We start from the raw sequence: 23109 nt of genomic DNA, 5'->3' as shown, positions 1-23109 counted from the left end.
AATTTGATTTAATGGTTTGTCATTAGTTCCAGTCCACTACAATGAGTTGCTAACTGGTAGCTGTTAACAAGATCTTATAGGAGTAAACTACATTTTATCTAACAGCAGTGGCATCCACATTGATTAAAAAACTAAAATGGCTCTGAAGAAAGTGAATTATCCCCCCCGCCCCCCTTTGTTCAATGATTTGATTTGTCTGAATGAGTCGACCAAGGTGGGCTTGCTTTTCCTGTTAGCTGTTACCAGCTAACGAGCTAAATGAATTGAGCAGCATCCTCCACAGTCATTTATAATCTGGTCTGTAAAAGCCCCTGAAGGAAGTTAAACGCCTGCCTCAAACATTTTGCTAAATGTCAACAGAGAGAACGTGGTGGGAAGGAGCAGAAAATCAACAGAATCTGTGAAATTACGAGAGGAATAAAAATTAAAAATCATGTGGACTCTGCCTTGTGGGAAAATTGTGGGGGAAGTGTTGAACGAATTAAAAAAAAAAAAAAAAGATCTAGAAATTAGGATTTATCACACAGCACCTTTGTGAAAAATGATCAAGTCTGAGGAAATGAAAATCAATTACTCATTCATGAGTCATGGGACAAGGTCAGTTATAAATGCAAAGATATAAAAGCCGATGAAGACAGAGCTGAAAAAGTGTTAATATAAAGAGTTCTGAAGTTGATTCACTGTTCAGAGAGAGAGAGAGAGAGAGAGAGAGAGGAGGGAACAAATGACTTGTTTATGACTCGTAAAAGAAATCACTTACAGATAGATGAGGTACAGAGCTTGCCAAAAACTGTAGCAATAAAGAGCCAAATCAGATTGCATTTGAGCTGCTGGATGTTTCAGAGGGCTCATCACTGCTGTCTTAATGAGTTTGAGTTTGATAATGGGGTTTGAGAGCAGCGCTGGTTAGTAAGCCCCCTCACATGCATTGATGTTTTTACACTTTAGTCATTAAGCTGTTGATGCTCTTCTCCTGAGAGACTTAATGAGTGCAGCAGCATAAAAAGCAACATTACAGTCAACCATTAGGAAGAAATAAAAGGTCAAAGGTCACTGCACCCACATAAGTACACTAAGACTGGGGGCAGGCCATTATAAAAATATCTGATATGGCTGCTGGACTGCAGAGTCGGAGCAATTGAGACTCATTAAGCTTGATCAAGCTACTGACTGTGTCACAGATGTAATCAAATCCAAAGTCTTGTTTTACAACTCACAACAAGTCCAGAACCAAGACCAAAGAGTCACAAGTACAAGATCCAGGGTAAGACAAGTAAGTCCCCAGTAAAGTCCCAAGTTCCACGTCAAGTCAGGCCCACATCCAATCCAAAGTCTAGATCAAAAAGTCCAGAGTAAAGTCTCAAGTCAAGATAACAGTCCCCAATGAAGGTCCCAGGTCAAAACCATCAAGTCCTAAGGAACAAGTCCAATGTCAAGGTAAGCACCAGGTCTAACGTCTAGACCAGCAAGTCCAACGTCTAGACCAACAAGTCCAACGTCTAGACCAGCAAGTCCAACGTCTAGACCAACAAGTCCCATGTCAAGACAGCTTACATCCCAAGTTGATATTAGTGGTGTTTATCTCTCCCTCTTAAACAATTTAAAGGACCAGTCTGTAGGATTTAGTGGCATCTAGCAGACTGAAACCTACAATGGCCATGAATCTCGTGAAAAACATGAAAGGCCCTTTGTAGAGCCAGTGTTTGGTTTGTCCATTCTGGGCTACTGTAGAAACATGGCGGTGCAACATGGCAGACTCCGTAGAAGAGGACCCGCTCCCTCTGTAGATATAAAGGCTCAACGATTTTTATTTTTAGATGATTATACACTAATTAAAATATACTTATGAATACTATATTCCATTTCTGCCAAGTCCATTCAACTAGATGCCACCAAATTCTACACACTGCACCTTTAATACTCATCTAAATGCAAAGTCCATGATCGGATACAAAAATGAAACAGACAAATGTGTAATAATTTGACTCAGTCCAGACTGTATATTATTTACTTGAATTAAGGTGCATTACTTTTAAGTAGCTAAATAAATAGAATTTTAAAAACTCAATATTCCCTCAACTTTTACTGAGTGAACCTTGAAGTACCCCGAACATTATGAATCCTGCTTCAACAATAACAAAAGAATAAAGATGCGCTGGGTAACTTCATGGCCGGTCCCCAAGGAAGATGATGAATTTTTCATTAAATGCTACCTGCTGCAGATTGTTTACCTCAGTTCCCAGGTTACTGTCATCCATTTAAAATTTGGTATTTTCAGTAATATATGGGCATATGTCTGTATTTTAAAAAAGACAGAAAATCACCTTATACTAATGCTGCAGCTCCTTCTTTTTCTTTTAAACACAGGAGCAGATTATTTCTTATAATTGTACCTCCATGCAACAGTCTCCGATGATCTCTGGCACGATGCCGTAGAAGGCCAGCTCCTCATCGAAGGCCTGGATGCACTCGTTTCGAGGGTAGTGGAGCTTCCCGGTACGATAAAAGTTCAGAATGTGCCGGAACATTTCAGGGTCTCGGTCGAAGAAGTATTCCTGCGTGTCCTCGTTGTAGAAAAACTCCTTTTCTGAAGAGCCCAGCAGCGTGTCTGGATAACGATCCAGAGTGTTCTTCCATGTCTGGAGAAACAGAAGAGAAAAGACTCAAATAAAGATGAATGAACGAGGATCTAAAACTGGTTTCAATGCAAGTGTCCAGCAACAGGGATTCCCATTGGAGAAACGGCAAAGTTTACTTTCAAGACCAATCAGAAATGCTGTGTTTTTGTTCATATGAATGTTATTATTATCATTATTAGTAGTGTTATTGTTGTTGATTCATTGTTTGTTTGTTTTTGGGTTTTCTTTGGCTTGGATTTCATTACACTATTGTTTTGCATTATGATGTAATGTTTACTTGTGTGGACTCAGGCAGAGTAGATGCTAACTTAGCATCGGCTAACGGGAAGCCAAATAAATAAATAAATAAACGATCCCCTGCTGTGAAGTTGACACATTTGAAAGTTGAATTTCTCTGAAAGGTGATATTTTATGACATTTTATGAGTTGTGAGGTACTCTGACATTTAACAAAAATAGCAGAACCTGTAATTGACCTTTTTGCTAAACCTGCATTTGTTGAAGCAGTGGACATCGAGCTGTCATGAGAGATACTCTGTACAAAAACATTTCCAAACCCAAAAAAACAAGAGTAAAAGTATAAGAAATGGATTAAACTTTGTCAGCTCTAAGAAAAGCTGCTAACGTTAGCATGACCAGCTAACCAGGTTACTACCTACAGTAGCATTACTTCTGAGGCTAAGAGTTAGCATAGCGTTATACTGTAATTATTATACTGTAATTTGTCCAAGTAACTTATGTTTTTCTACATTAAATATCTGAACGGTTTTAGAAATTATAAAGATAACAGCTTCATTTATATTTTTACTTATCATTAAACCTATAAAACCAAATTCCTTAATTTGGAAGCTTAAAATTCTGTTAATTTACCGATTAATAACGCTTGAATTAAAGTATTTATTAATGGGGTTTCAAGGGGATAATTAATGTATTAATTAATGGATTGGAATGAATTAAGATATTTTTAATGTAATGATTTGTATTGGGTAAAAACCACAAAAACCACCCATTACTTTATACCTTAAAAATTTCATAATGAAGAGTAAAATTCAGGGATGGTTTTCATGGGTTTTGGTCAATTTTAAGATTTTTCTTTTTTTTTTTTTTTTTTTTTTTACCCCTGTTAGAGTATTTTAAGAGATTCTAGTTTCATAGTGTACTTTGGCTAACTAAATACAGTTTGCAATAAAATAATGCTGATCCTTTATTTTCATGTCTTATCATCAGCTAGTGACGATGATGATGTTTTGAGCTTGAGCCTGAGCTCTTTTGTATCATGACATGATGTGAGTTAGCATGATATCATGTATGTAGCCATCCACCAGTTTAAAAGTCAGCTGGGGAGAGTTTTCATTAAGCTCACTAAAGAAAAGCTGTTTTTGTCTACTTTTGTCTGAAATCAACATTAAATCTGTCACCACTATCACTGTAAAGTGCATTTAGTGCTAGAAATGGAAATATGTCTCGTTCACCAGCATGGCATTAAAGTAGAACACAATTTAAAATGGGAATGAGGCAGATTTCAAATATATAGTACGTTCCCTTATGTTTAAACACTTATTGTGTACTTGACTTCCCAAATGTCAACAAACGCTAACACACAAGTTACTGAGATGTTGAGCAGGACGCATGAAAGATGTAAGAGTGAAGCAGGGCCTGTTCTATGCCTAGATGTTATTGTTCCATATTAAAAGCAGCATTATGTCTCTATTTTTACTAGAACGTGTAGCTGCTGCATTTAGGTTTTAAAAATCAGGACGTAGTTTCAGGCCTGACAGAACTTTCTGCTGCAGTGGGAGAACAAGAAGAAAGTGCAGCTTGATTCCTGAAAGCCAAGAAAATCTATTTTTGTTATGGAGCCATTTTGTTATTATTTCTGCCCAAATGCACATCAATGCGCTGATTAGACGTACAGTATTTACAATTCTCAGCCTCCGAGAGCAGAGCGGGAGCACATTAAGGCAACATGAATCTGAAAAAGTGAGCAGCTAACAGCTCTGAAAGTCTTTTTAATTTTCCTTGTAGACGATGCTGTCTGACTAAATGGGTGTTGAACTGCTTTCACTGGAACAAACATCACAGATAATGAGATTGAGGAAGGGCTAAATAAAGTCTAACAAAAGCAGACTGCTGCAGAGGAGGTGAAAACTACATTTTATGAACTGTAAGTGCTGCCAAAATGACACCAAAAGAAACATTGGCCACAGTATCACTTCGGTGTTATTTCTAGAAGACAAAGTACTGAAAGTTGTGGGAAAGACGTCTGCTGGATTCATCCCTGACGCTGACACTGAGAATGTAACTCTGTCATCCACGGACCAGGCTGTATGAGCAGCAGGTTGTGAGTAATATGCTTTTGAAATGCTGCTCCTCCTTTAACAATTTCAGCCAAGCAGAAAATGTATCCAGCTCAGTTAATCCAATTAAAATTTAATAAAGATAGACTACCGGTGATGCAGAACTAGAAACGCAACATGAAACAGGCATTCTTGATATCAAAGAGGGACAGTGGGGGGTTAATGTAAATGTAAAAGATCTAGATTTCAACCTAAACGACATGAAATGATTTCCTTATTCTGATAACTACAAATGAAACTCGTCTTAAGACGTTAGATTATTTCATGTTTAAGTTTCACTGCAGCAACATTATAGAGTCAAACATGTCTAACAATAACAAAATCATAAACTTTAATTGATGTTTGTGTCTTTAATTTGGAAACAGTTTACCAAATATTATACTTATCTAACACCAGGACAGGAAGAAAATAATACATTTGATTGTACAGATGATTTATGTACAAAACTGTGAGTGAACAGTTGATAATTACTTTTTTAATTTTTTAGGAAGCAGCCTGACAACATTTAATATTAGACATATCAACAGTGTACGATTTTGATCCAGTGCCAACGTTCATTGTCGATACAGAAGGTAGCATGCTCTTTATGTGGTGAGGTGGAAATAAAGGGTGACTACTAGGGATGTGCAGAGAGTCCAGTATTTGTATTTGTATCTGTATTTGTTGAGGCAGCAAAATTATTTGTATTCGAATAGGAAGGTTACAGTCTCCTCATCATCATCGCTCCTCATCAGATCTGATGTTTTCAGCTCTTCAGTGACGTTTAAGTCACGTGATTCATGTACGTCATGTCATGTTTACACTTGCTTTTTATCCACACAGCTAGTTTTACACCTCCAACAGCAGGAAACTCTTTCAAACAAATTTTTTCAAATTTCCACTGAGATTTTCTACTTTTTCTACTTTTTTATTAACAGAAAATGTGCATAAAAACAGGTGGATGGAAATGCAGTTATTGGATGTAATTCAGGGTTTTTGCAGATTTACATTCATATAAGAGAAATCTGCAACTCATGACTTACATCCAGTGTTAATGCATCATTAGCAGCATTATTACAGGAAGTAGGATGCGTTTAACGTTTGTGAAGCTGAGGTCAGTCGATGGGCGTGTTGTGCATCTGTGTGAAGGACCTGAGTTCACGTCCCATCACAGACGCCTGCAGACGTGTATTAATACGTAAAAATACTCTGCTTGGAACAATAATGTGTGTCTGATGTTTTCATTCCTGAAAAAGCATAACAGCACTTTATCCTTGAAGAACAAGAAGAAGTGAACAACATCCAACTGAAGGAACAAGAAGAATCACATGTTTCTGAGTGGAGGTCGACTTTAATGTTCACATAACCGAGATCTTTTTTCTAAACGTTACACTGCTGTTGTCATGTGCAGATATTGTAGAAATATTAACACAGAGTTTTACAGAATAATCCAGGAGTGGAAGGTGAAAGAAGCCTGTCTGTCGCCACCAAAAAAAGAAACGTTGATGTTAGATGATTGTGCAAAACGCTGGATCAGGTTTAATGACAACATTGTTTTATGTCCAGTGTTAGTTTAAAGTTCCTACAGGGTCAAGAGCTTAAAACACTTTTTGGCAAAGATTGTGGATACAGGACGCAAACTCAGGACTCATGAAGTGCATCAAATGTCTTCTTTTTATTGTCTTTGACTCGTCTGATACTAAATCAGTTTTAGGTGTTTTTTCCAGAAACCTTTTGTTTTTCTTTTTACTCCGTCAATGCATTATGTTTTTTGAATCTTATTAATTGTGCTCATAACTAAACTAAAGTACTTTCTAACACATTATTTCCTCCTAATCGTAGGATGCAGAATCATTCAGTATAATTACTGGAAGGTGAAACATCTGTAACTCAGGTGTTTCCTCTCACATGGCTGCCAGACTTTGGAGCATGCTCAGTAGACAGCAACACCCACCTGAAACCTGACGCCGCTGACGTTGACGTACAGGATCTCATCTGATCTGGACGAGTTGTCCACCGGAGGTTTGGGCATCGTCTTCTTGGCTAGCGGCAGCCAACCCACCGCCGCCGCCCGCGCAAACGGCAGCCACGTCGCCACGCCGGCCGCCATCTTGCATCAGCAAGTCCAACCTGCAGAGAGTGGAGTTTTGTCCTCGTAGAGGGGGGAGGGGTGAGGTAGAGTTTATGAACCTGGAGGTCAGCGTCTCGCCTCTTCAGGAGGCAGTGGATAAATCCTCGCGGCGGGCGGACATGTTGAAGCCGGAGATGGGGTGGTGGGGGTGGGGGAGGAGGAAGAGGGGAGGGAGGGGTCAGATGGCGGTTAGGTGTCAAGCCATGAAAAAAAACGCAGTGAAGCTGCGGGAACGTGGATGCATCCGACAGGTGTGTGAATCCTAGACGAGCAGAGTGGAAGGTTGTCGGTAAGTTCCCGAAAAAACTCCTGCTGACCTGCAAGACGCTCCTCAGGGTGAAACTCTCAGGAAGGAGCACAAATATCCCTTTTTGTTTTTTTAAAACTTTTATCAGAAGTTGTCAGTCCTGTTCAAGATTCACACAAACTCTGCACAGAAAAAAACATTCTGTTGAAAGTCTTTGAGGAGCAAAATATCAGTCAAATATAATAAAGTTATTCTCTGATATTTGCCGTCACCAGTTTATTGCTGCTGGGAAAAAAAAGATATAAATCCAGGTAGGAAAGTGTTAAAACATTTGTGTCTGGCCTCCACCTCACTGCTTCCTCCCTCTCTCTCTCTCTCTCTTTCTGTCTGTCTGTGTCTAGCTCTCTCGCCCACCCTCTCTCCTCCCCGCTGAAGACAGATTTGTTGCAGCGCCGCAGCCTTTCAAATTCTTATTAAATTGTGATGATGGTCCCTGAAGTTGCAAGATAGACAGAATCTCCTGTGTTGCCTTCCCTCCCTCTAAGTGTCTCTCTGCTGCTGTGGAGATTATGGATCTGTAGCTCGCCCCGGCCTCTCTTCCTCCTCTCTTTCTTTCTCTTTTTTTTTTGCCTTTGCTTGCTGTTTTTGCCCTCTCTAATTTTCCTTTATCTGTCTCTGTGTTTCACTTTCACTCTCTCTCTCGCTCTCTCTCTTGTTTAATCTGCGGGGCATTGGTAGCAGCGAGCGGCAGAGAGGCAGCGGCTTTGTGTTGGGGGAGAGCGAGGAAGGCGTCAGGCGGTCCTACTCCATGTCCATGTATGGCCGTCCTGTCAGAAAACACACAAACAGAAAAGAGACAGAGAGTGAGAGACAAACCAGGAGAGTAAGAGAGGAAAAGAAGAGATGAGAGGAGGGGGAAAAAAGGAGGAGAAAGAAATAGAAGAGAAAAGGAGGAAGAGGAGGGAGGTGTTATAGTTGGGGAAAAAAGGTAAACAGGAGAAAGGAGGGAAGATAAAAACAAGAGAAGGAATGAAGTGAGATTAGGAATAAATGAGGAAAAGGAAAAAGAAGGAGAAGTTTAGAACAGGAGGGGAAGAGAGGAAGAATAAAAGCAAAAAAAAGGGAAGGAAACAAGGAAGGATGATGGAGAAATGATGAAAGATGGGAGGAAAGGAGAAGAGTTGTTGAAGGGAAGAAAGGAGGGTAAATATAACGAGAGAGAGAGGAGGAAGGAGAGAAGGAGGTGGATGAGCAGGTAAAGGAGGAAAAAAGGGAAGTGACTTTAGGAATGATGACTCTATTCCATCAGGAGCAAACAGGAGGAAACAGCGTGAGTAAAAGTTCTTTTAGAGCCACAAGTTACAACAAACATAGAAGTTGAAGTGAGGAGGCTGCTGCTGTTCACCTCTCGTTTCCCTCCAACAGTTCAGCTTTGTTGTTTTTAACCATGACAATGATGAAGGTTCCCAATCCTCAGAATATATCCTATTCTGATGTTGAGTTCCATACTTGAATGTATGTAGAAATGCTGCCTGCAAGTCAAAAGCCAGGGCTTCAACCATGGATGTGTAATAAGAGCTGGATATTGTTTCGCCGCTTGCAGCCAGTTTTTCCCTCATAGACCACGGCTGTGAAAGAGACGATACCTCGAACTGCAAACGTCAATTATGACTCTTTCTATTATGATTTTTTGATAAATGGAGGTTTTATATTTGTAAAACTTTCCTCGAGCCAAGAAAAGTGTTTTAAAAACCCATGACATCATCACAATGTAAAGTCTACGGGCTGAGCGGGAGAAACACTACAGCGGGTCGCAGTAGGACTACGAACGGGCGATCCATGGCTTCAACCTGCTCTGAAAAAGACATAAAATCCTGCTACTATAGTTTGTTTACGTAGCCTCCGGAGCCGGAGGAAGCTTCCTGAAGCTGACCAATCAGAACAGAGTGGGCTCATCAGGAGGCGGGGCCTTAAAGAGACAGGAACTAAAACGGCCTGTTTCAGACAGAGGCTGAACTGAGGGGCTGCATAAAGGACCAGTAGAAGATAAATAAGGAGTTTTTATTCCAGTAGAGCCCCAGAATATAAATATAGAGGCTGGACATGTGCAGAACATGTGTCCTTTAACAAAATAGTTATTTTGACCACTGAGATTTAGCATTAACAAAGTTAGCCATAACAATGTCAGATCAGAAAACTGTTATTTTTGTATTTTTTGAGGACAGGGACCATCCACATATTTTGTCATTTAATTTCTGAGACTTGTTAAAATAATATATTTTTTTAATATTTCAGTAATTTCTTAAAACAGCTGTTGACTGTTGTTTTTAACAAACAAACAGCAGGAAATTGGTGCATTTTGTTGGGGACTAATTTCAGCGGTGGATGAATCCGCATTAGGTGATCTGGTGAGTATTTCTGGACGGTGTGTGTGTGTGTGTGTGTGTGTGTGTGTGTGTGTGTGTGTGTGTGTGTGTGTGTGTGTGTTGATGGTGAAGAAGGAACATGTGACCCAGTGCAGCGCTGAGGCTTTTTGGACAACAACGGATGTCTACAGCAGAGTTCTACTTAAAATGAATTCAAATTCATACCGTTTATATGTAGAAATTCATTTTATTCATTTGTTAAAGACATGAAATAATATTCATGTGTGGGGATAAAACACAGACTCTGTGCGTCATGTCTGGAGTTTATCGATCCTCTGACAGACACATGCGGCTGAGCTCATGTTCATGTGTTTAAGATGAAGATATAAAGCTGCGGGTTATTAAAGATGTTTTTATGATCGAGCAGACGAGCAGAGCGTCGTTCCTCTGCACAGCCTCTCCCTTTATTTCTCCCTCTGCGTTCCTCATTCAATAAACCGGCAACAATAAGCTCTCCTCTGAAACTGCTCTTCGTCAGATGAAAAGTTATTGTCGCGGGTTTATTGCATAAAGTCCACAGTGGGGAGCAATAAAACTTTTTCTTCCTCAGGTTTGGTTTGAATCACAGAGTCTGTCTGCTCCAGGAAATTTACAAACTCTTCAACTGTGAGGAAGCAGCGCCGGCTCCGTCTTTACAAACTCTTCAAACCCTCAGAACTTTATTTTAAATTCTAGAGGAGATCCTAATGTTTCCATATAGACAGATACATGGATTCTAGGGATGAATTAGGGTGAATAAAATGATGCAGACTTGTGTTTTACCTGCTTTCTTCTTATCTAATAATACACTAGTACTCAGTTAGTAAAAGTAGTAATAAATACTACAGTGAAAAAATACTGTAGGTCCTCAAGGTGGAGCTAATTTTATTAGTTTATACTGTTGGATTCTCTAATCTATAACAATGACTATAATGAGATGATCATATGTTTAAAGTATAAAATATTGATATGAAAAGCAGCTGGTAACTATAGATGTTAAAGGACGAGTTCACAGTTTTTCATGTGTGTGTTAAACCAGCAGTCAGGTGTCTGTAATCATTCCTCCTGTTCATACTGGATATTAAAAGATCCTTCAAATGTGTTTTCAATGTAAGTGATGGAGGATAAAATCCACAGTGTGTCCACACAGTCATTTAAAAGTCTGTGTGAAGCTTCTATTCAGCTTCATCAGTCTGAGTTAGTCATATCAAGTGGATATCTGACACATTTACAGTCTTTTTAGCATCAAATTCCCTCTTTGTGTTTCCTCGGACAGTGTTTCCCTGTTGAGCTGCAGGTGGAAGTATAGTAACAAAAAGAGGGACTTTGCCACTAAAAAGACTGTAACGTTGAAAGATATCTACTTGATTTGACTCATTTGGACGCTGAAGCTTCATATTAGCTTCAGATAAACTTTTAAATACATTTTTTGCACAGAAGGAGGACTGTGGATTTTATCCTCCATCACTTCCATTGTAAGGTCATTATGAACGACTGGCTCCAAACTAGCTGTGATGTCATAAATCCTGCCGGTAGGTTCACGTTGTCAAACTGAGATTTAAGGTGAGAACAGAGAAACTTTCCTCCAAACTCTGCTCATACATCATTCTGCAGAGAGACGAGAGAACAACCTCCGACTGAAGGAACAAGAAGAAAAACATGCTTTTGAGTGGAGGGAGAAATAAATAAATAAATGAATGCAGTGGAGGAATAAGTACAATAGTTTCCTCTAAAATGTAGCTGAGTAGACGTACGAGAAGCACAAAATGGAAAAAAAACTCGCGTGCAGTACAAGAGCCTCAAAATCATTTTTGAGTGCAGGACTTGAAAATAAATGAGTGAATATTGGACTTACATTCACCAGGTGGACAGAAAAACCACTTTGCTAACATGTTAGCTACAACTTCAGAGGGTGATAATATGTGAAAATGATCAATTAATTCAGCTTTAAAGAAACTGACCTCCAGAGTCAGATGAGAGGATCAGTTTAGTTTCTCTGTGTGTCCCGTTTCAGCAAGATGGCTGAACCTGTGTCAATCATCCAACCCTAACCCAACAGCACCTCTAACACAAACCTTTCAGAATGAAAGTACACAACAAAATGTTTAAAATAACCAATAAAAAAACACAAACTCATAAAACACCAGCATAAGAGTTTGTCGTTGTTGCACTGTATTAGCAGCTTTTAATATCTACTTCAATCATTAACGTCTTCAAGATATAAGATTATCAGCTTCATGTAGTTTAAAGGACACATATTCTGCACATTTCCAGCTCTATATTTATATTCTGGGGCTCTACTGGAATATCTTTGCATGATTTCCAGTTAAAAACTCCTTATTTATCTTCTACTGGTCCTTTATGCAGCCCCTCAGTTCAGCCTCTGCCTGAAACAGGCCGTTTTAGCTCCTGTCTCTTTAAAGCCCCGCCTCCTGATGAGCCCACTCTGTTCTGATTGGTCAGCTTCAGGAAGCTTCCTCCGGCTCCGGAGGCTACGTAAACAAACTATAGTAGCAGGATTTCACTTCTTTTTCTCCTTCTTTACTCCAAACGTCAACTTCTCAAATCCATTCGAATCTGAAATATGAGAGCGGACAACACATGGAAACACCTCAGCAACCACCTCAGCAACCACCTTAGCAACCAAGTCTACAGAACCGACGGCCATTTATGGGTATGTGCGATGAGTTGAGGTCAGCTCATCAGCAAGTTAGAAAAAACCGTCACAAGTAAAGCATTTACAGCAGGTTGAAGCCCTGAGTTTTGACTTGCAGGCAGCATTTCTACATACATTCACCTCAAGTTTTGAAACTTTGACCCCTTTAAGTATCAGCTGTAATTATTATTATTGTTATTGTACATAAATTGCACAAACACAAGATAAATATGTGACCTTTCATGAAAACACACACACACACACACACACGCACACACACACACACACACACACACACACACACCTCCCTGTACCTGCCCTGCCTCGGTAAAATCTCCAGTGTATGTTCATGAATTATGAATGAAACCTTCCGCCTGACTGGTTTCTCCATGTTAAGTTACCACGAAGCACATACAATCCACCACAACACACACACACACACATAAAGAAACAAACACACAAACACACAACAACCTCTTCCTGCCTGCTGTAGCTGCTGCAGTCTTCTCTACATAAAGCTTTACATCGTTTCAACAGGGAAGCTTTTCTATCAACGTTCAGCCGTTCTGCAAGTTTTCATTTTATTTCTGTACATGTTATCCTATATCCCAACTATCAATAAACCCAAAATATGTGTTCATTATGTGTTTCTGCTGAAAACTGGTGGACAAAACATCAGTTAATGCAGGTTTGCAGGGCTCAGAAAATGACTGAATTTTGAGTATCTACAACTCCACAACAAATGGGCAAACTGGAAATCACCAAATGATTTCACCTTTTTGTCTTTTGACGTCTTACAAAAAGCAGTGTGTAGTCGGGGTCACATTTCACATGTCTATGAGTTGTTAACAGCTCCACCAAATAGTGATTTTTCCCTCTAAACTTCTCACATGCTTTCATTTCAATAAATGTTCAAATGATCCAATATTTCAGCAAAAATCAAAGATTAGAGAAAAAGTCCAAAAACTGAAAACAGATTTGTGTATCAGAACTTTGTTTTTTCTTCTTTCCTCTCCCATTAATCATCTCACCACCCCTCAGATTTATCTGCTGACCCTTTGGAGGGGCCCGACCCCTAGGTTGGGAACCACTGGACTAAACTAGCTAACTGTATATAAAGTAGTGTAAACTAGCTCCACCTCCAGCAGCTACAACAGTAACATGCTGCTCTAACACTGATGCTTCACTATTAATAATCTAATGATGTCATATATAATAATATATCAGTCAGAGGGACCAAACCACTACTTTTACTGCAATACTTTAACTACATCAAGCTCATAATACTTATGTACTTTTACTGCAATACTTTAACTACATCAAGCTCATAATACTTATGTACTTTTACTGCAATACTTTAACTACATCAAGCTCATAATACTTATGTACTTTTACTGTAGTAGGTTTTTTCATGCAGGACTTGTAGTGGAGTATTTTTGCTGTATTGGTATTTGTGAAGGATCTGAGTACGTCACTGCTGCACATTCCTAACTAATCTTTTTAGGAATGTTGGGGGACGTCAGTTTTGTCTACAGTTCATCTGAATCCCGTCCGTCCAGTTTCCAGGAAGTCCGTCTGTCCATCCTCTCCGTGGGAATCCCTGCTGACATCATCTGTTTCTGAGCCGACATTAGATATTTACTGCATCCACATGATGCTTTTAATCTGCAGCCGCAGCTCTGGGATCAGCGTTTCGCTCTCTCAGAGCGGCGGCGTGCTTCAAGTCTGGAACCTTCCGGTAATAGGACGGCTGCTGGTTTTATGGTTATTACTGTGTGAGAGCTGAGCCTGAGTCAGTGGATTTCCTGTTCGACCGCTGAGTGAAGGACTTCTTCAGAAAGCAACACAAACAGCCTGATGCGTTTTCAAATGTCGTCACAGCGTTTTAAAAAGAGTTTGAGCAAGTCTCGTGGAATCTTTCTTCTTGTAGTTTAAATCACTAAAAATGTAGACGCAAATTCAAGAGAAACTCTCTGCAGCATAGTGTATGTTCCTTCCAGGCTGCACAGTAAACTCTGTTCATGTCTTATTCATTTCACCATCAGCCGTCTGTGCAGCTTAAAAGCTTCAAACAGAACTCGGCAGGAATTCTCCTCTAATGGATCGTTCTGTTTGTTCATGACCTCCTAAATTCACCTGTTTGTGATTATTAACAGAGAAAACTAAACATTTTCAATTAATGCTGGAATATCTGATGTCATATATATTTAGAAAAGGGAAATATCCTGGATGTATTTTACATTCATCCAGCTGTCAGTAACATTAAAGCCAAAAGCTTTAAACAAGAGTTCAGTTTGTTAGAATTCAGATAAAGGCTGATGCTCCTGTGAAACTTTCTACGTATGAAGATGTTTCTAAAAATACATTTTAAATGAACGAGGTCTGAATTCATCATCATCTTTAGAGCGAGAGATCTGGGCTCGTGTTTATCAGACTTCCCAGAATCTCTCTGAGGAATCGCGCTGGAAGTTAATTTAGGACTAAAGTCACTCCGACCTCAGACTTAAGATTCATTTATGAAGCGTCTAAACTCTTACTGTCAGTAAGGAGGACGACTCCTCGGAGAGAGTGAGACGTCGCTGTTTTACGACACTCATGACAATCTTTCAATACGTTTATTCTCATCAAGCTTTCATAAAACATCTCTCCTCTCTCTGACTGGCTCTGAACGCCGTCTCCTGGAAACTCCTAACAGATCAGGGAACCTCTGCAGCTCCGAGAGATGGGAGAGATTTCCTACGTTAAGAAAGTTGATAAAATGCTTTTACTCCTCGTCCTAAAAGTTGGACCAAAACTGCTTCACTCTGAGAATTTTTGGCCTGTTAGTTGAGATTTTCTGCTCTGAGAAGCTTGAAAAATACAATCATCTTAGGAAAAAAAAGAAAAGCTAAACAAATTTTAGAAATTGTTATCAGGAAGTAAAATTTACAAGAGTATTGAGAGTAAAATCATAATAGTTTTGTTTCTCATTAAATTGTGTTTCTGACCTTTTTTCATAAAAGTACAAAGTTTTCCTCAGGATAATTCTAAAAAAAACGCAGAATTCTTACTTTTTCTATCATAAAACTATAATTTTATTATCACAAGATATATTTTTTTATCATAACATTATGATTTTATTCTCATATTGATTTTTACTTGTTTGATGGTCAATTCTCTCACTATCAATTAATTCTCATAAAGTCTTTCACATAAAATATAGATTTGTTTTGTAAAATTGCAACATTAATGACTGTAGTTTGTAAAATTACAACTTTAATGACTGTAGTTTGTAAAATTACAACTTTTTTCATGTAATAAAGACTTTTTTATTTCTCACAATATTTTTCTTGTAAAATTACACATTTTCAGTCATAACACTAACTTGAAATTGTTGAATTATTACTTTTCATGTCATTATTTTAGAATTTTATTCTAATAATGGAATTTTTTCTCATAAAATTATGACTTTATTCTCATATTTACTTTTTTGTAAAACGATTTCACAGTAAAATAAATTTTATGAAAAGTTTTTGATTGATTTTTATTGTAAAACTAAAACTTTCACTCACAGTATTGACTTTAACTTGCAGACTTACTATTTTTTCACATAAAATTATAATTTAATTCTCATTTTCATGTAAAAATGACAACTTTTTTATCTTAAAATTGACTAACTTGTGGAAATTTTACTTTTTCTCTCAAAAAAGTATAATTTTATTCTCAAAATATGCAGTACATCATAATATTTAGATTTCATACACAGATTTACTCTCAAATTAACTTTTTCTCGTAAAATGAGTATTTTCATAATATTAACATTATTCTAATATGGACTTTTTCTCCGAAAATTATGACGTTATTTTAATAAGAATAATGTAATTGAAGACAGATAAAAGGCTTATCATTCTGGAAATTTGTGTCAGTATATTTCAAAAACTCTAAAAATAGTGTTTGAATGAAAAGTCGCTGTTTTTTCTAGTTTACACAGAATAGCTCAGAAATGACCTTTGCTATTAAGAGTCTGTTTATGTGATTCAAACTCAAAAACAGAAACTATTTCAGTGATTTTTTGATTTTATTTTTTTATTTCTGATTCTCAGCACACAAAAACACATAAATCCTGAAACAACATTTGCTGACAAACTGTTTTAAAGTGTTTCTAAAACACTGAGAGATAAATTCCAGCTATCAGATTATTTTCCAGATGTGATCCACATCACAGCATTTTAAAAAGGAAACATAGGATATAACTGGATCCACTGCTGATGTGACAAATATTTCTGTAAATATGATATCAGAGTGCTACTGCCTCTGCTCCACTGTAATCTCATCAATAACTGGACAACAGCATGTCTCCAATCACTGATCAATGCAGTGGAAAAACATGTTTCTGATTACTGATCAATAACCAGGAAGCAGGGCTTTCTGATCACTGATCATTAAAGAAGGTAGACAGATGTGAGCTTTACAGTCATTCTGTTTGAACTTTACACAAGATGCACTGTTAGACAGTTTGGCTCGTATCAATAACTTTATATTGATTTGTTTAAGAAATTGTGTTTTTAATGAGTCTTGACACAAGAAGACAAATCTTTTTTCTGCTCTTACATCTCTTAAATATTATTTCTGGTTTCTTTTCTCCCTCTTGCTCATCCTTTTCTCTTTTCCTCTTCACCTCTTCCAGTTTTTCTCATTTCATTTCCTTTATTCTCTTCCTTTATTTCCCCACAGGGTACAAGAGGTGAACGCTTTGTTGAGTATGAAAATGATGTGAATCACAGTCACCACAGTCTCAACCCAGCTGAACACCGATAGGAGATTTTGGACTGACGTGTTAGACGGCGCTCTCCACCATCATCATCATCATCAAAACACCAACTGAGGAAGATCTTTTGGAAGAATGGTGGATAGGATAAAGCTGATCACTCACAACATATTTGTATTGATTAGCAGTGACCCTTCCCTCTAAGGGGACAAGTGGACCATGCCAGCAAAATGCCCCCCAAAGCATAACAGAGCCACCAGACCCCCTCACTGTAGGGGTCAAGCATTCAGACCTGGACCAGTTTTTCCTTTAATTAGTCACCTGTCTGTAGATCCAGGATTTGTGCCGGATGCACAGACATGAAAATAAGATCCATTTGATATATATGTATATATGTTTATATGTGTGTGTGTGTGTGTGTGTGTGTGTATGTATATATATATATATATATATATATATATATATGTTTATATGTGTGTGTGTATATATGTGACTCTTGAAGAGACGGAGAACAAGAGGATTTTTTTTTTCCAAAAGAATTTCGGACTGTTCCTTTAAACCGAAAAACGTGCAGGAAAAGTGCCGTCATTCAGGCTGAAGTAAGTAACAGGATGAACCGTGTTTCTGCTGGAGTGGAAAGTGCTGTCGAGCGTTACGCACACACAAACACACACACACACACACACACACACATAGAGTGATGAAGAGCAGCACACGGCCGGACAGTCTGAGTGTTTGTGTGAAACCATTAGACGACCATCAGTGAGCAGCACTTCACTGCAGCAGACACACACACACACACACACACACACACACACACAGAGTAGAAACACAAGACAATAGGAAACAATAGATTACAACCCAACACAATGAAACAAAAAACAGGCTGAAAATAAAATAACACGCTATCAGCCCGAATATAAGACGTAATATAAGACGAGACAGTTCCATGTTGTCAGCATCAGATCTTCTGAGTGAGTCTGTTAGTCAGTTTAACCTGCAGGAGCTTCTTCTCGTGTAACAAGTTTTTCTGCCTCGGAGGAAATAAATTCATGACGAGTGGAAACGACGTCTTTACTGCGGGAACGGACAGCTGTCACAGATAATGAGGAGCTGAGGATGAACCGTCTGGAAAATGTTATCTGACAGGAGAAAATCATTTTAATCTCTTCTAAGAGCCTGACAGGAGACGGTGTGACTTTACTGCGATGTAACTTCAGGAAGACAGGTGTTAGAAAAGACGGGATTGCCTTATATTCAAGCCAATACGGTAAATTATGTCGCCTCCAAGTCATATTAACTTTACTTTTTGTGTATATTATTGTAACGCTCTTTTTACCTGTTTAAATCAAACTATTCATAGAAATATTAAGAGATCACACATCACGCCAATTTTATCCTCTCTGCTCTGGCTCCCAATTCAATTCATCTATTTTATAAAATACTGGTGCTAACTTACAGAGCCTTGCATGGTCAAGCACCCCAGTATGTTGTTGACCTTACACGCCCAATCAGGCTCTCAGGTCTGCTGAACAGTAATTACTGGCCGTCCCTCAAACCTGCTATAAAACTCGAGGTGACCGTACCTTTCAAGCTGTTGCACTCAAATTATGGAACTGGAACGCGTGTGTATTTCTCATGAATGTGAAGCACTAGCATCTGTGAAAGGTGCTGTACAAATGAACTTTACTTACTTAAAAAAAAATCTCACTACATGGTGAGAAATTTTTTCCTACATGACTAATTAGTCATTGCGTAGAAAAATCAGTGTGGCACTGATTGTGTGTGTGTTCGGGAACTCAGGCACAGCAGAGTTTTAACTGTGTTTTAACATGTGTTCACTATCTCCAACGTCTTGAGACAGAAGTATATTAAAGTCCCACCGACAGCCGCTAGCTGCTCCAACTGACTCCCATTAAAAAGTCTCAACTTCTCTCTAGAAACACTGAGTCAGTCATTGTTTTCAGTGAGTCATTATTGTCTCAATCTGTAAATTCAGGCCCTCTAATAAGTGTGCTGGTGCTTATTTTGGGAATTATTGGTCTGTTAATAAGATTTGAAGTCTTATAGTAGCTTTGATGTCTGCTGTGTGGGTGTTGATTGACAGCTGTGATTGACAGTTGGCTCCGAGACTCTGAGTCCAACTATCGCCAGTTAAATGTTTAAGTTTAATGTTACTTGATTATGAAACCTGCCCTGTTAGCACAATTTAGCTAAAGTGGCTAACGAAAGCTCAAGTGTGCAGCGCTCGGTGTTCCCGGTAAGCTAACGTTAGCTTGGGTCTGGTAGCGGGGTGTGTTTCCAGAGCGTGAGGAGCAACACCTGCACTCCTTACATGGAAGCTTCTGGCTCCAAACGGAAAAGACGATGCCGACCAGAAGCTGCAACTCTGGTCTTCAAACCAGCTCCAGTTAAACAGGTGATGTCACACCTCGTTACATCCATCTTTATATACAGGCTGTGTTTCATCCTGGTATTAATCTCTCTCAGTGTCCTGACAGCCTCCTCAGTTCTTTCTTACAGTATCTTGATATATAAGTGTGTCAGTTCGCGTTAGCTTGAGACCTGCTGCCGTCTCACCTGATTGGCTCAAACTCACACACAATAACTTTAAAACTGAGGTTGTTGCAGCCACTATAACACATCCAGTCCGTTAACAACAACAACCTTTTAAAACACTGCCCTCTCACTTTCATATCCTGGGTTATTTTCCTGCAAGTTTTCCAGGGTTAATGTATTTTGCATCTCCCCCCAACCCCAGAATTTTTATAAATCTATCTGACATCTACTCTGAAATCTTGTTGTGGTGTCTGACATAAAGGAGAAAGCTGCTTCATAAAGGTTTGTGATGAAGGACAGTGAAGTCTTCCCTGCATGCTGACGGACTGGGGGGGGGGGGAGAGGCTGCTGGTCTAGATCAGCTGTCAGGAGGTTTACTACCAACACTGCACCGACCGCTCGCTGACAATCTGACACAATAATTACACACAAGCACAAAACAGAAGCCATGATGCTCCACAGCCTCAACATGTCCACCAATCATGTGACACACATCACTGACAGAAGCACTTTGTTGATTATTGCACTTCTTAAGCATTTGTTTACTTCCTGTTGTTTCTTCTGTTTGTCATTGCACTTGTACCTGGTCAGCTGTTTGAGAGTTCGGCTCTTTCTGACTCACTGTCCTCTAACGTTTAATTATCTCGCCTCGCTTGTCGCTTTGGATAAAGGTGTCTGCCAAATGACAAAAGGTAAATGTAAAGATAAACTCGGAGTTGCACATGCACATTTAAAATAACTGACCCGATCAACCCAACGCCGTGATGTCCACAAAACTTTAACTCAAACATTTTCAAACAGTTCAAACAGCATTTTAAAACCTGCATTCAAACCTGCAATAGCTCATTTTTTGTCCACTTGGGGGCAGTACAACAAGCTGTAAACACAACATCTGTCAAATTATAAGCTTTTAAAGTAGCTACGGCTAACACGTTAGCTTACTTCCACATCCAGCAGTTACGGAGCAACATTATCATTCATGTGGGGTCGTGTTTCTGTCCACCTGGTGAATGTAAGTCCATTATTCACTCTCTTTTAGCTTCTGTTTTTACTCTCTACCAACTCCTGAGGGAAATATCTGGCTCTTTAGCTGCTAAATGCTCCACTATGTTCACCAGCTAGTTTACAGCTAACTGTGTCTGTCCAGTGTGTCCGACCCTAACAAGACCTTAACCACAGCGTTCACACACCATAAAACATCATTATTGTTTATGATAACTGGCGAAAGAGGCGGCATATTAGAAAACGCTCCTATGAGTCGATCTGGAGTGCAGGTACAATCAACCTATGTGGTCCTGTCATTGTGAGGATGTGTTGGTCTGTTTTGTGTTTTTTCACTGGGACAGGAAGCTGCTCAGACTTGGACTCGACTCAAGTGGTCTGGACTACAGCCCTGATTTAGTCTCAACTGGGGACCTGAGAGTAGAGCTGAGTGTCCTTTGAAAATGTTCAATACTGATGTCAAATACAGCCTAAAATTTACAAAATTAGGATTTAAGAAAGGAAATAAATAATGAGAATGAATAAACACGACGATGAATCCGACCAATCATTCAGCGCCACCTTTAGGTACTTTGATCTACAGATGTTCAGTAGTACTCACTGCTGGTGTTACTTTAATAATATATGAGGTACATAAAGACATGTATCTATGATGTATCTATGAAATTATACATTTATCTTCTTGTCAAAAATATATTGATCTCCTAACAAGTGTTGTGATATATCTTGTTCCTCTGTGCCATAAACCTCTGCTGTTGTCCAACAACTATTAAAAACACGTCAGTGAGCCACAGCGCTGCAGCGGCTGACATGTTCATTCATCACCATGAACACACACACTCTAGTTTATTTTGACTCAATCACACACACACACACACACACACACACACACACACACACCGTCACAAATACTCACTACAGCACCATATGCGTGTTCATCCGCCGCTGAAATAGTCCCCAACAAAATGCACCGTTTCCTCCTGTTTGTTTGATAAAAACTACAGAAAGTACTGAACCTTTTTTTTAAATGTGTAACTACATATTTGAGAGGTGATTTTAAAGATCCTCAGTAGGAACCAATGAGCTCGGAGCTCAGAGACAAAGACAAAGTAAAGAGGAAGAAAGTATTGACAGAACAAAAAACAAAAGAACACAACAAGCGAGCGACAGCCGTCACGACTCCAGCTGAGTTTGCATCATGTTTGTCTCTTTTTTTTTTTGCAAAAGTGTGAATTCAGCTTTAAAATACATAAAATTGAAATTATATGAAAAACTGAATTCTGGACTTACAGAAGAACAGAGAAGTGTTTCTTCGCGGTGGGACGGCAGAAACAGAAGGTGTGTGAATATTAATGAGCACAATGTGTGTGTGTGTGTGTGTGTGTGTGTGTGTGAATGCTAACAGCCGTTAATAGCAAACACACAGAACTTCATCACTAATTCATACAACTGGATTACGTCAACCTCAACACACACACACACACACACACACACACACCAAATTAATCTATTTTAGTCTACTCCACTTCTACCTGTTATTCTATTATTTTTCTGCTTTTTTTCATCCTAAATTGCTGCAGAAGCTCTTCAAACAACTCAAACCCCTCTATTTTATTCTATTTTATTCTATTTTATTCTATTCTAACCTCTGTCCTGTTGTTCCACTTCTTTCTTTCCTTTTCTATTTTCTCTGTTCTTTCCAGTCATACATATCTCTCTTTTTTACCACTCTTTTACTCATTTTTCTTTCTTACTCTGATTCTATTTTCTGCTCCTCTCCTTCTTCTTCTGTGCTCTCCAAACTCTTCTCCCTCTCCGACCTGCCGTCCCGTCCTGCTCCGCTTCCCCTCGTCTACTCTACACACTCCCTCTTCTTATTCTATTCTCAGCAGTAGCGGTGTATCTGGAGCAGTTTCCATCCTACTTACCGCTGCTGTTGCTGCTGCCGCTGCTGCTGCTGCTGCTCCTCCGGCCACTGCTGCTGCTGCTGCTGCTGATGATGATGATAATGATGAAGGTGAGGAAGAAGAGGAGGAAGGCAGAGGCAGGTTTTCCAGGTGAAGATGGGACCACAGGAGGATGGAGGAATAATGATTAAAAAAAGAAGAAGAAGAAGAGGAAGAAAGAGGAGGTGGAGGAGTGTTGTTTTACTGTCTCAGATCTGTCCCGCTCTGCTGCCGCGGCAACAACCACATCTCCTGTCTCACACACACACACACATACACACACACACACACACTCACTCACACACACACACACACACACACTCTCTCTCTTTCTCTCTCTCTCTGGCTCCACCTCCCATTTGCTTGCTCGACCCTCCCCTCCGTCTCCCTCTTCTCTCTCTCTCTCTTTCTGTTCGTTGTCATTTCTCGCTCTCTTCCTCTT

General features: G+C 39.2%; 1 protein-coding gene and 1 long non-coding RNA gene across 2 annotated transcripts in view; one reads left to right on the top strand and one right to left on the bottom strand.

Annotated features, from left to right (window-relative positions):
* The window catches only part of kcnd1 (potassium voltage-gated channel, Shal-related subfamily, member 1), an 80183-nt gene extending 71255 nt beyond the window's left edge, over nt 1-8928 (bottom strand). The window contains exons 1-2 of the mRNA XM_067593479.1: nt 6929-8928; nt 2394-2639 (exon numbers count right to left, since the gene is read on the bottom strand). Of these exons, the coding sequence (XP_067449580.1) occupies nt 2394-2639; nt 6929-7084 (402 nt within the window). The 5' untranslated portion in view covers nt 7085-8928. The remainder of the gene's footprint in view (nt 1-2393; nt 2640-6928) is intronic.
* A 9413-nt stretch (nt 8929-18341) lies between these two features.
* On the top strand, nt 18342-22790 carry LOC137185172 (uncharacterized). Its single transcript, XR_010928783.1, has 3 exons — nt 18342-18430; nt 19450-19579; nt 21066-22790. It is a non-coding gene; the product is annotated as an uncharacterized lncRNA (long non-coding RNA).
* The last annotated feature ends 319 nt before the right edge of the window (nt 22791-23109 follow it).

The sequence above is a fragment of the Thunnus thynnus genome, chromosome 6, assembly GCF_963924715.1.
Source record: "Thunnus thynnus chromosome 6, fThuThy2.1, whole genome shotgun sequence".
Lineage (NCBI taxonomy): Eukaryota > Metazoa > Chordata > Actinopteri > Scombriformes > Scombridae > Thunnus > Thunnus thynnus.
This window is presented reverse-complemented; position numbering and strand designations above follow the sequence as displayed.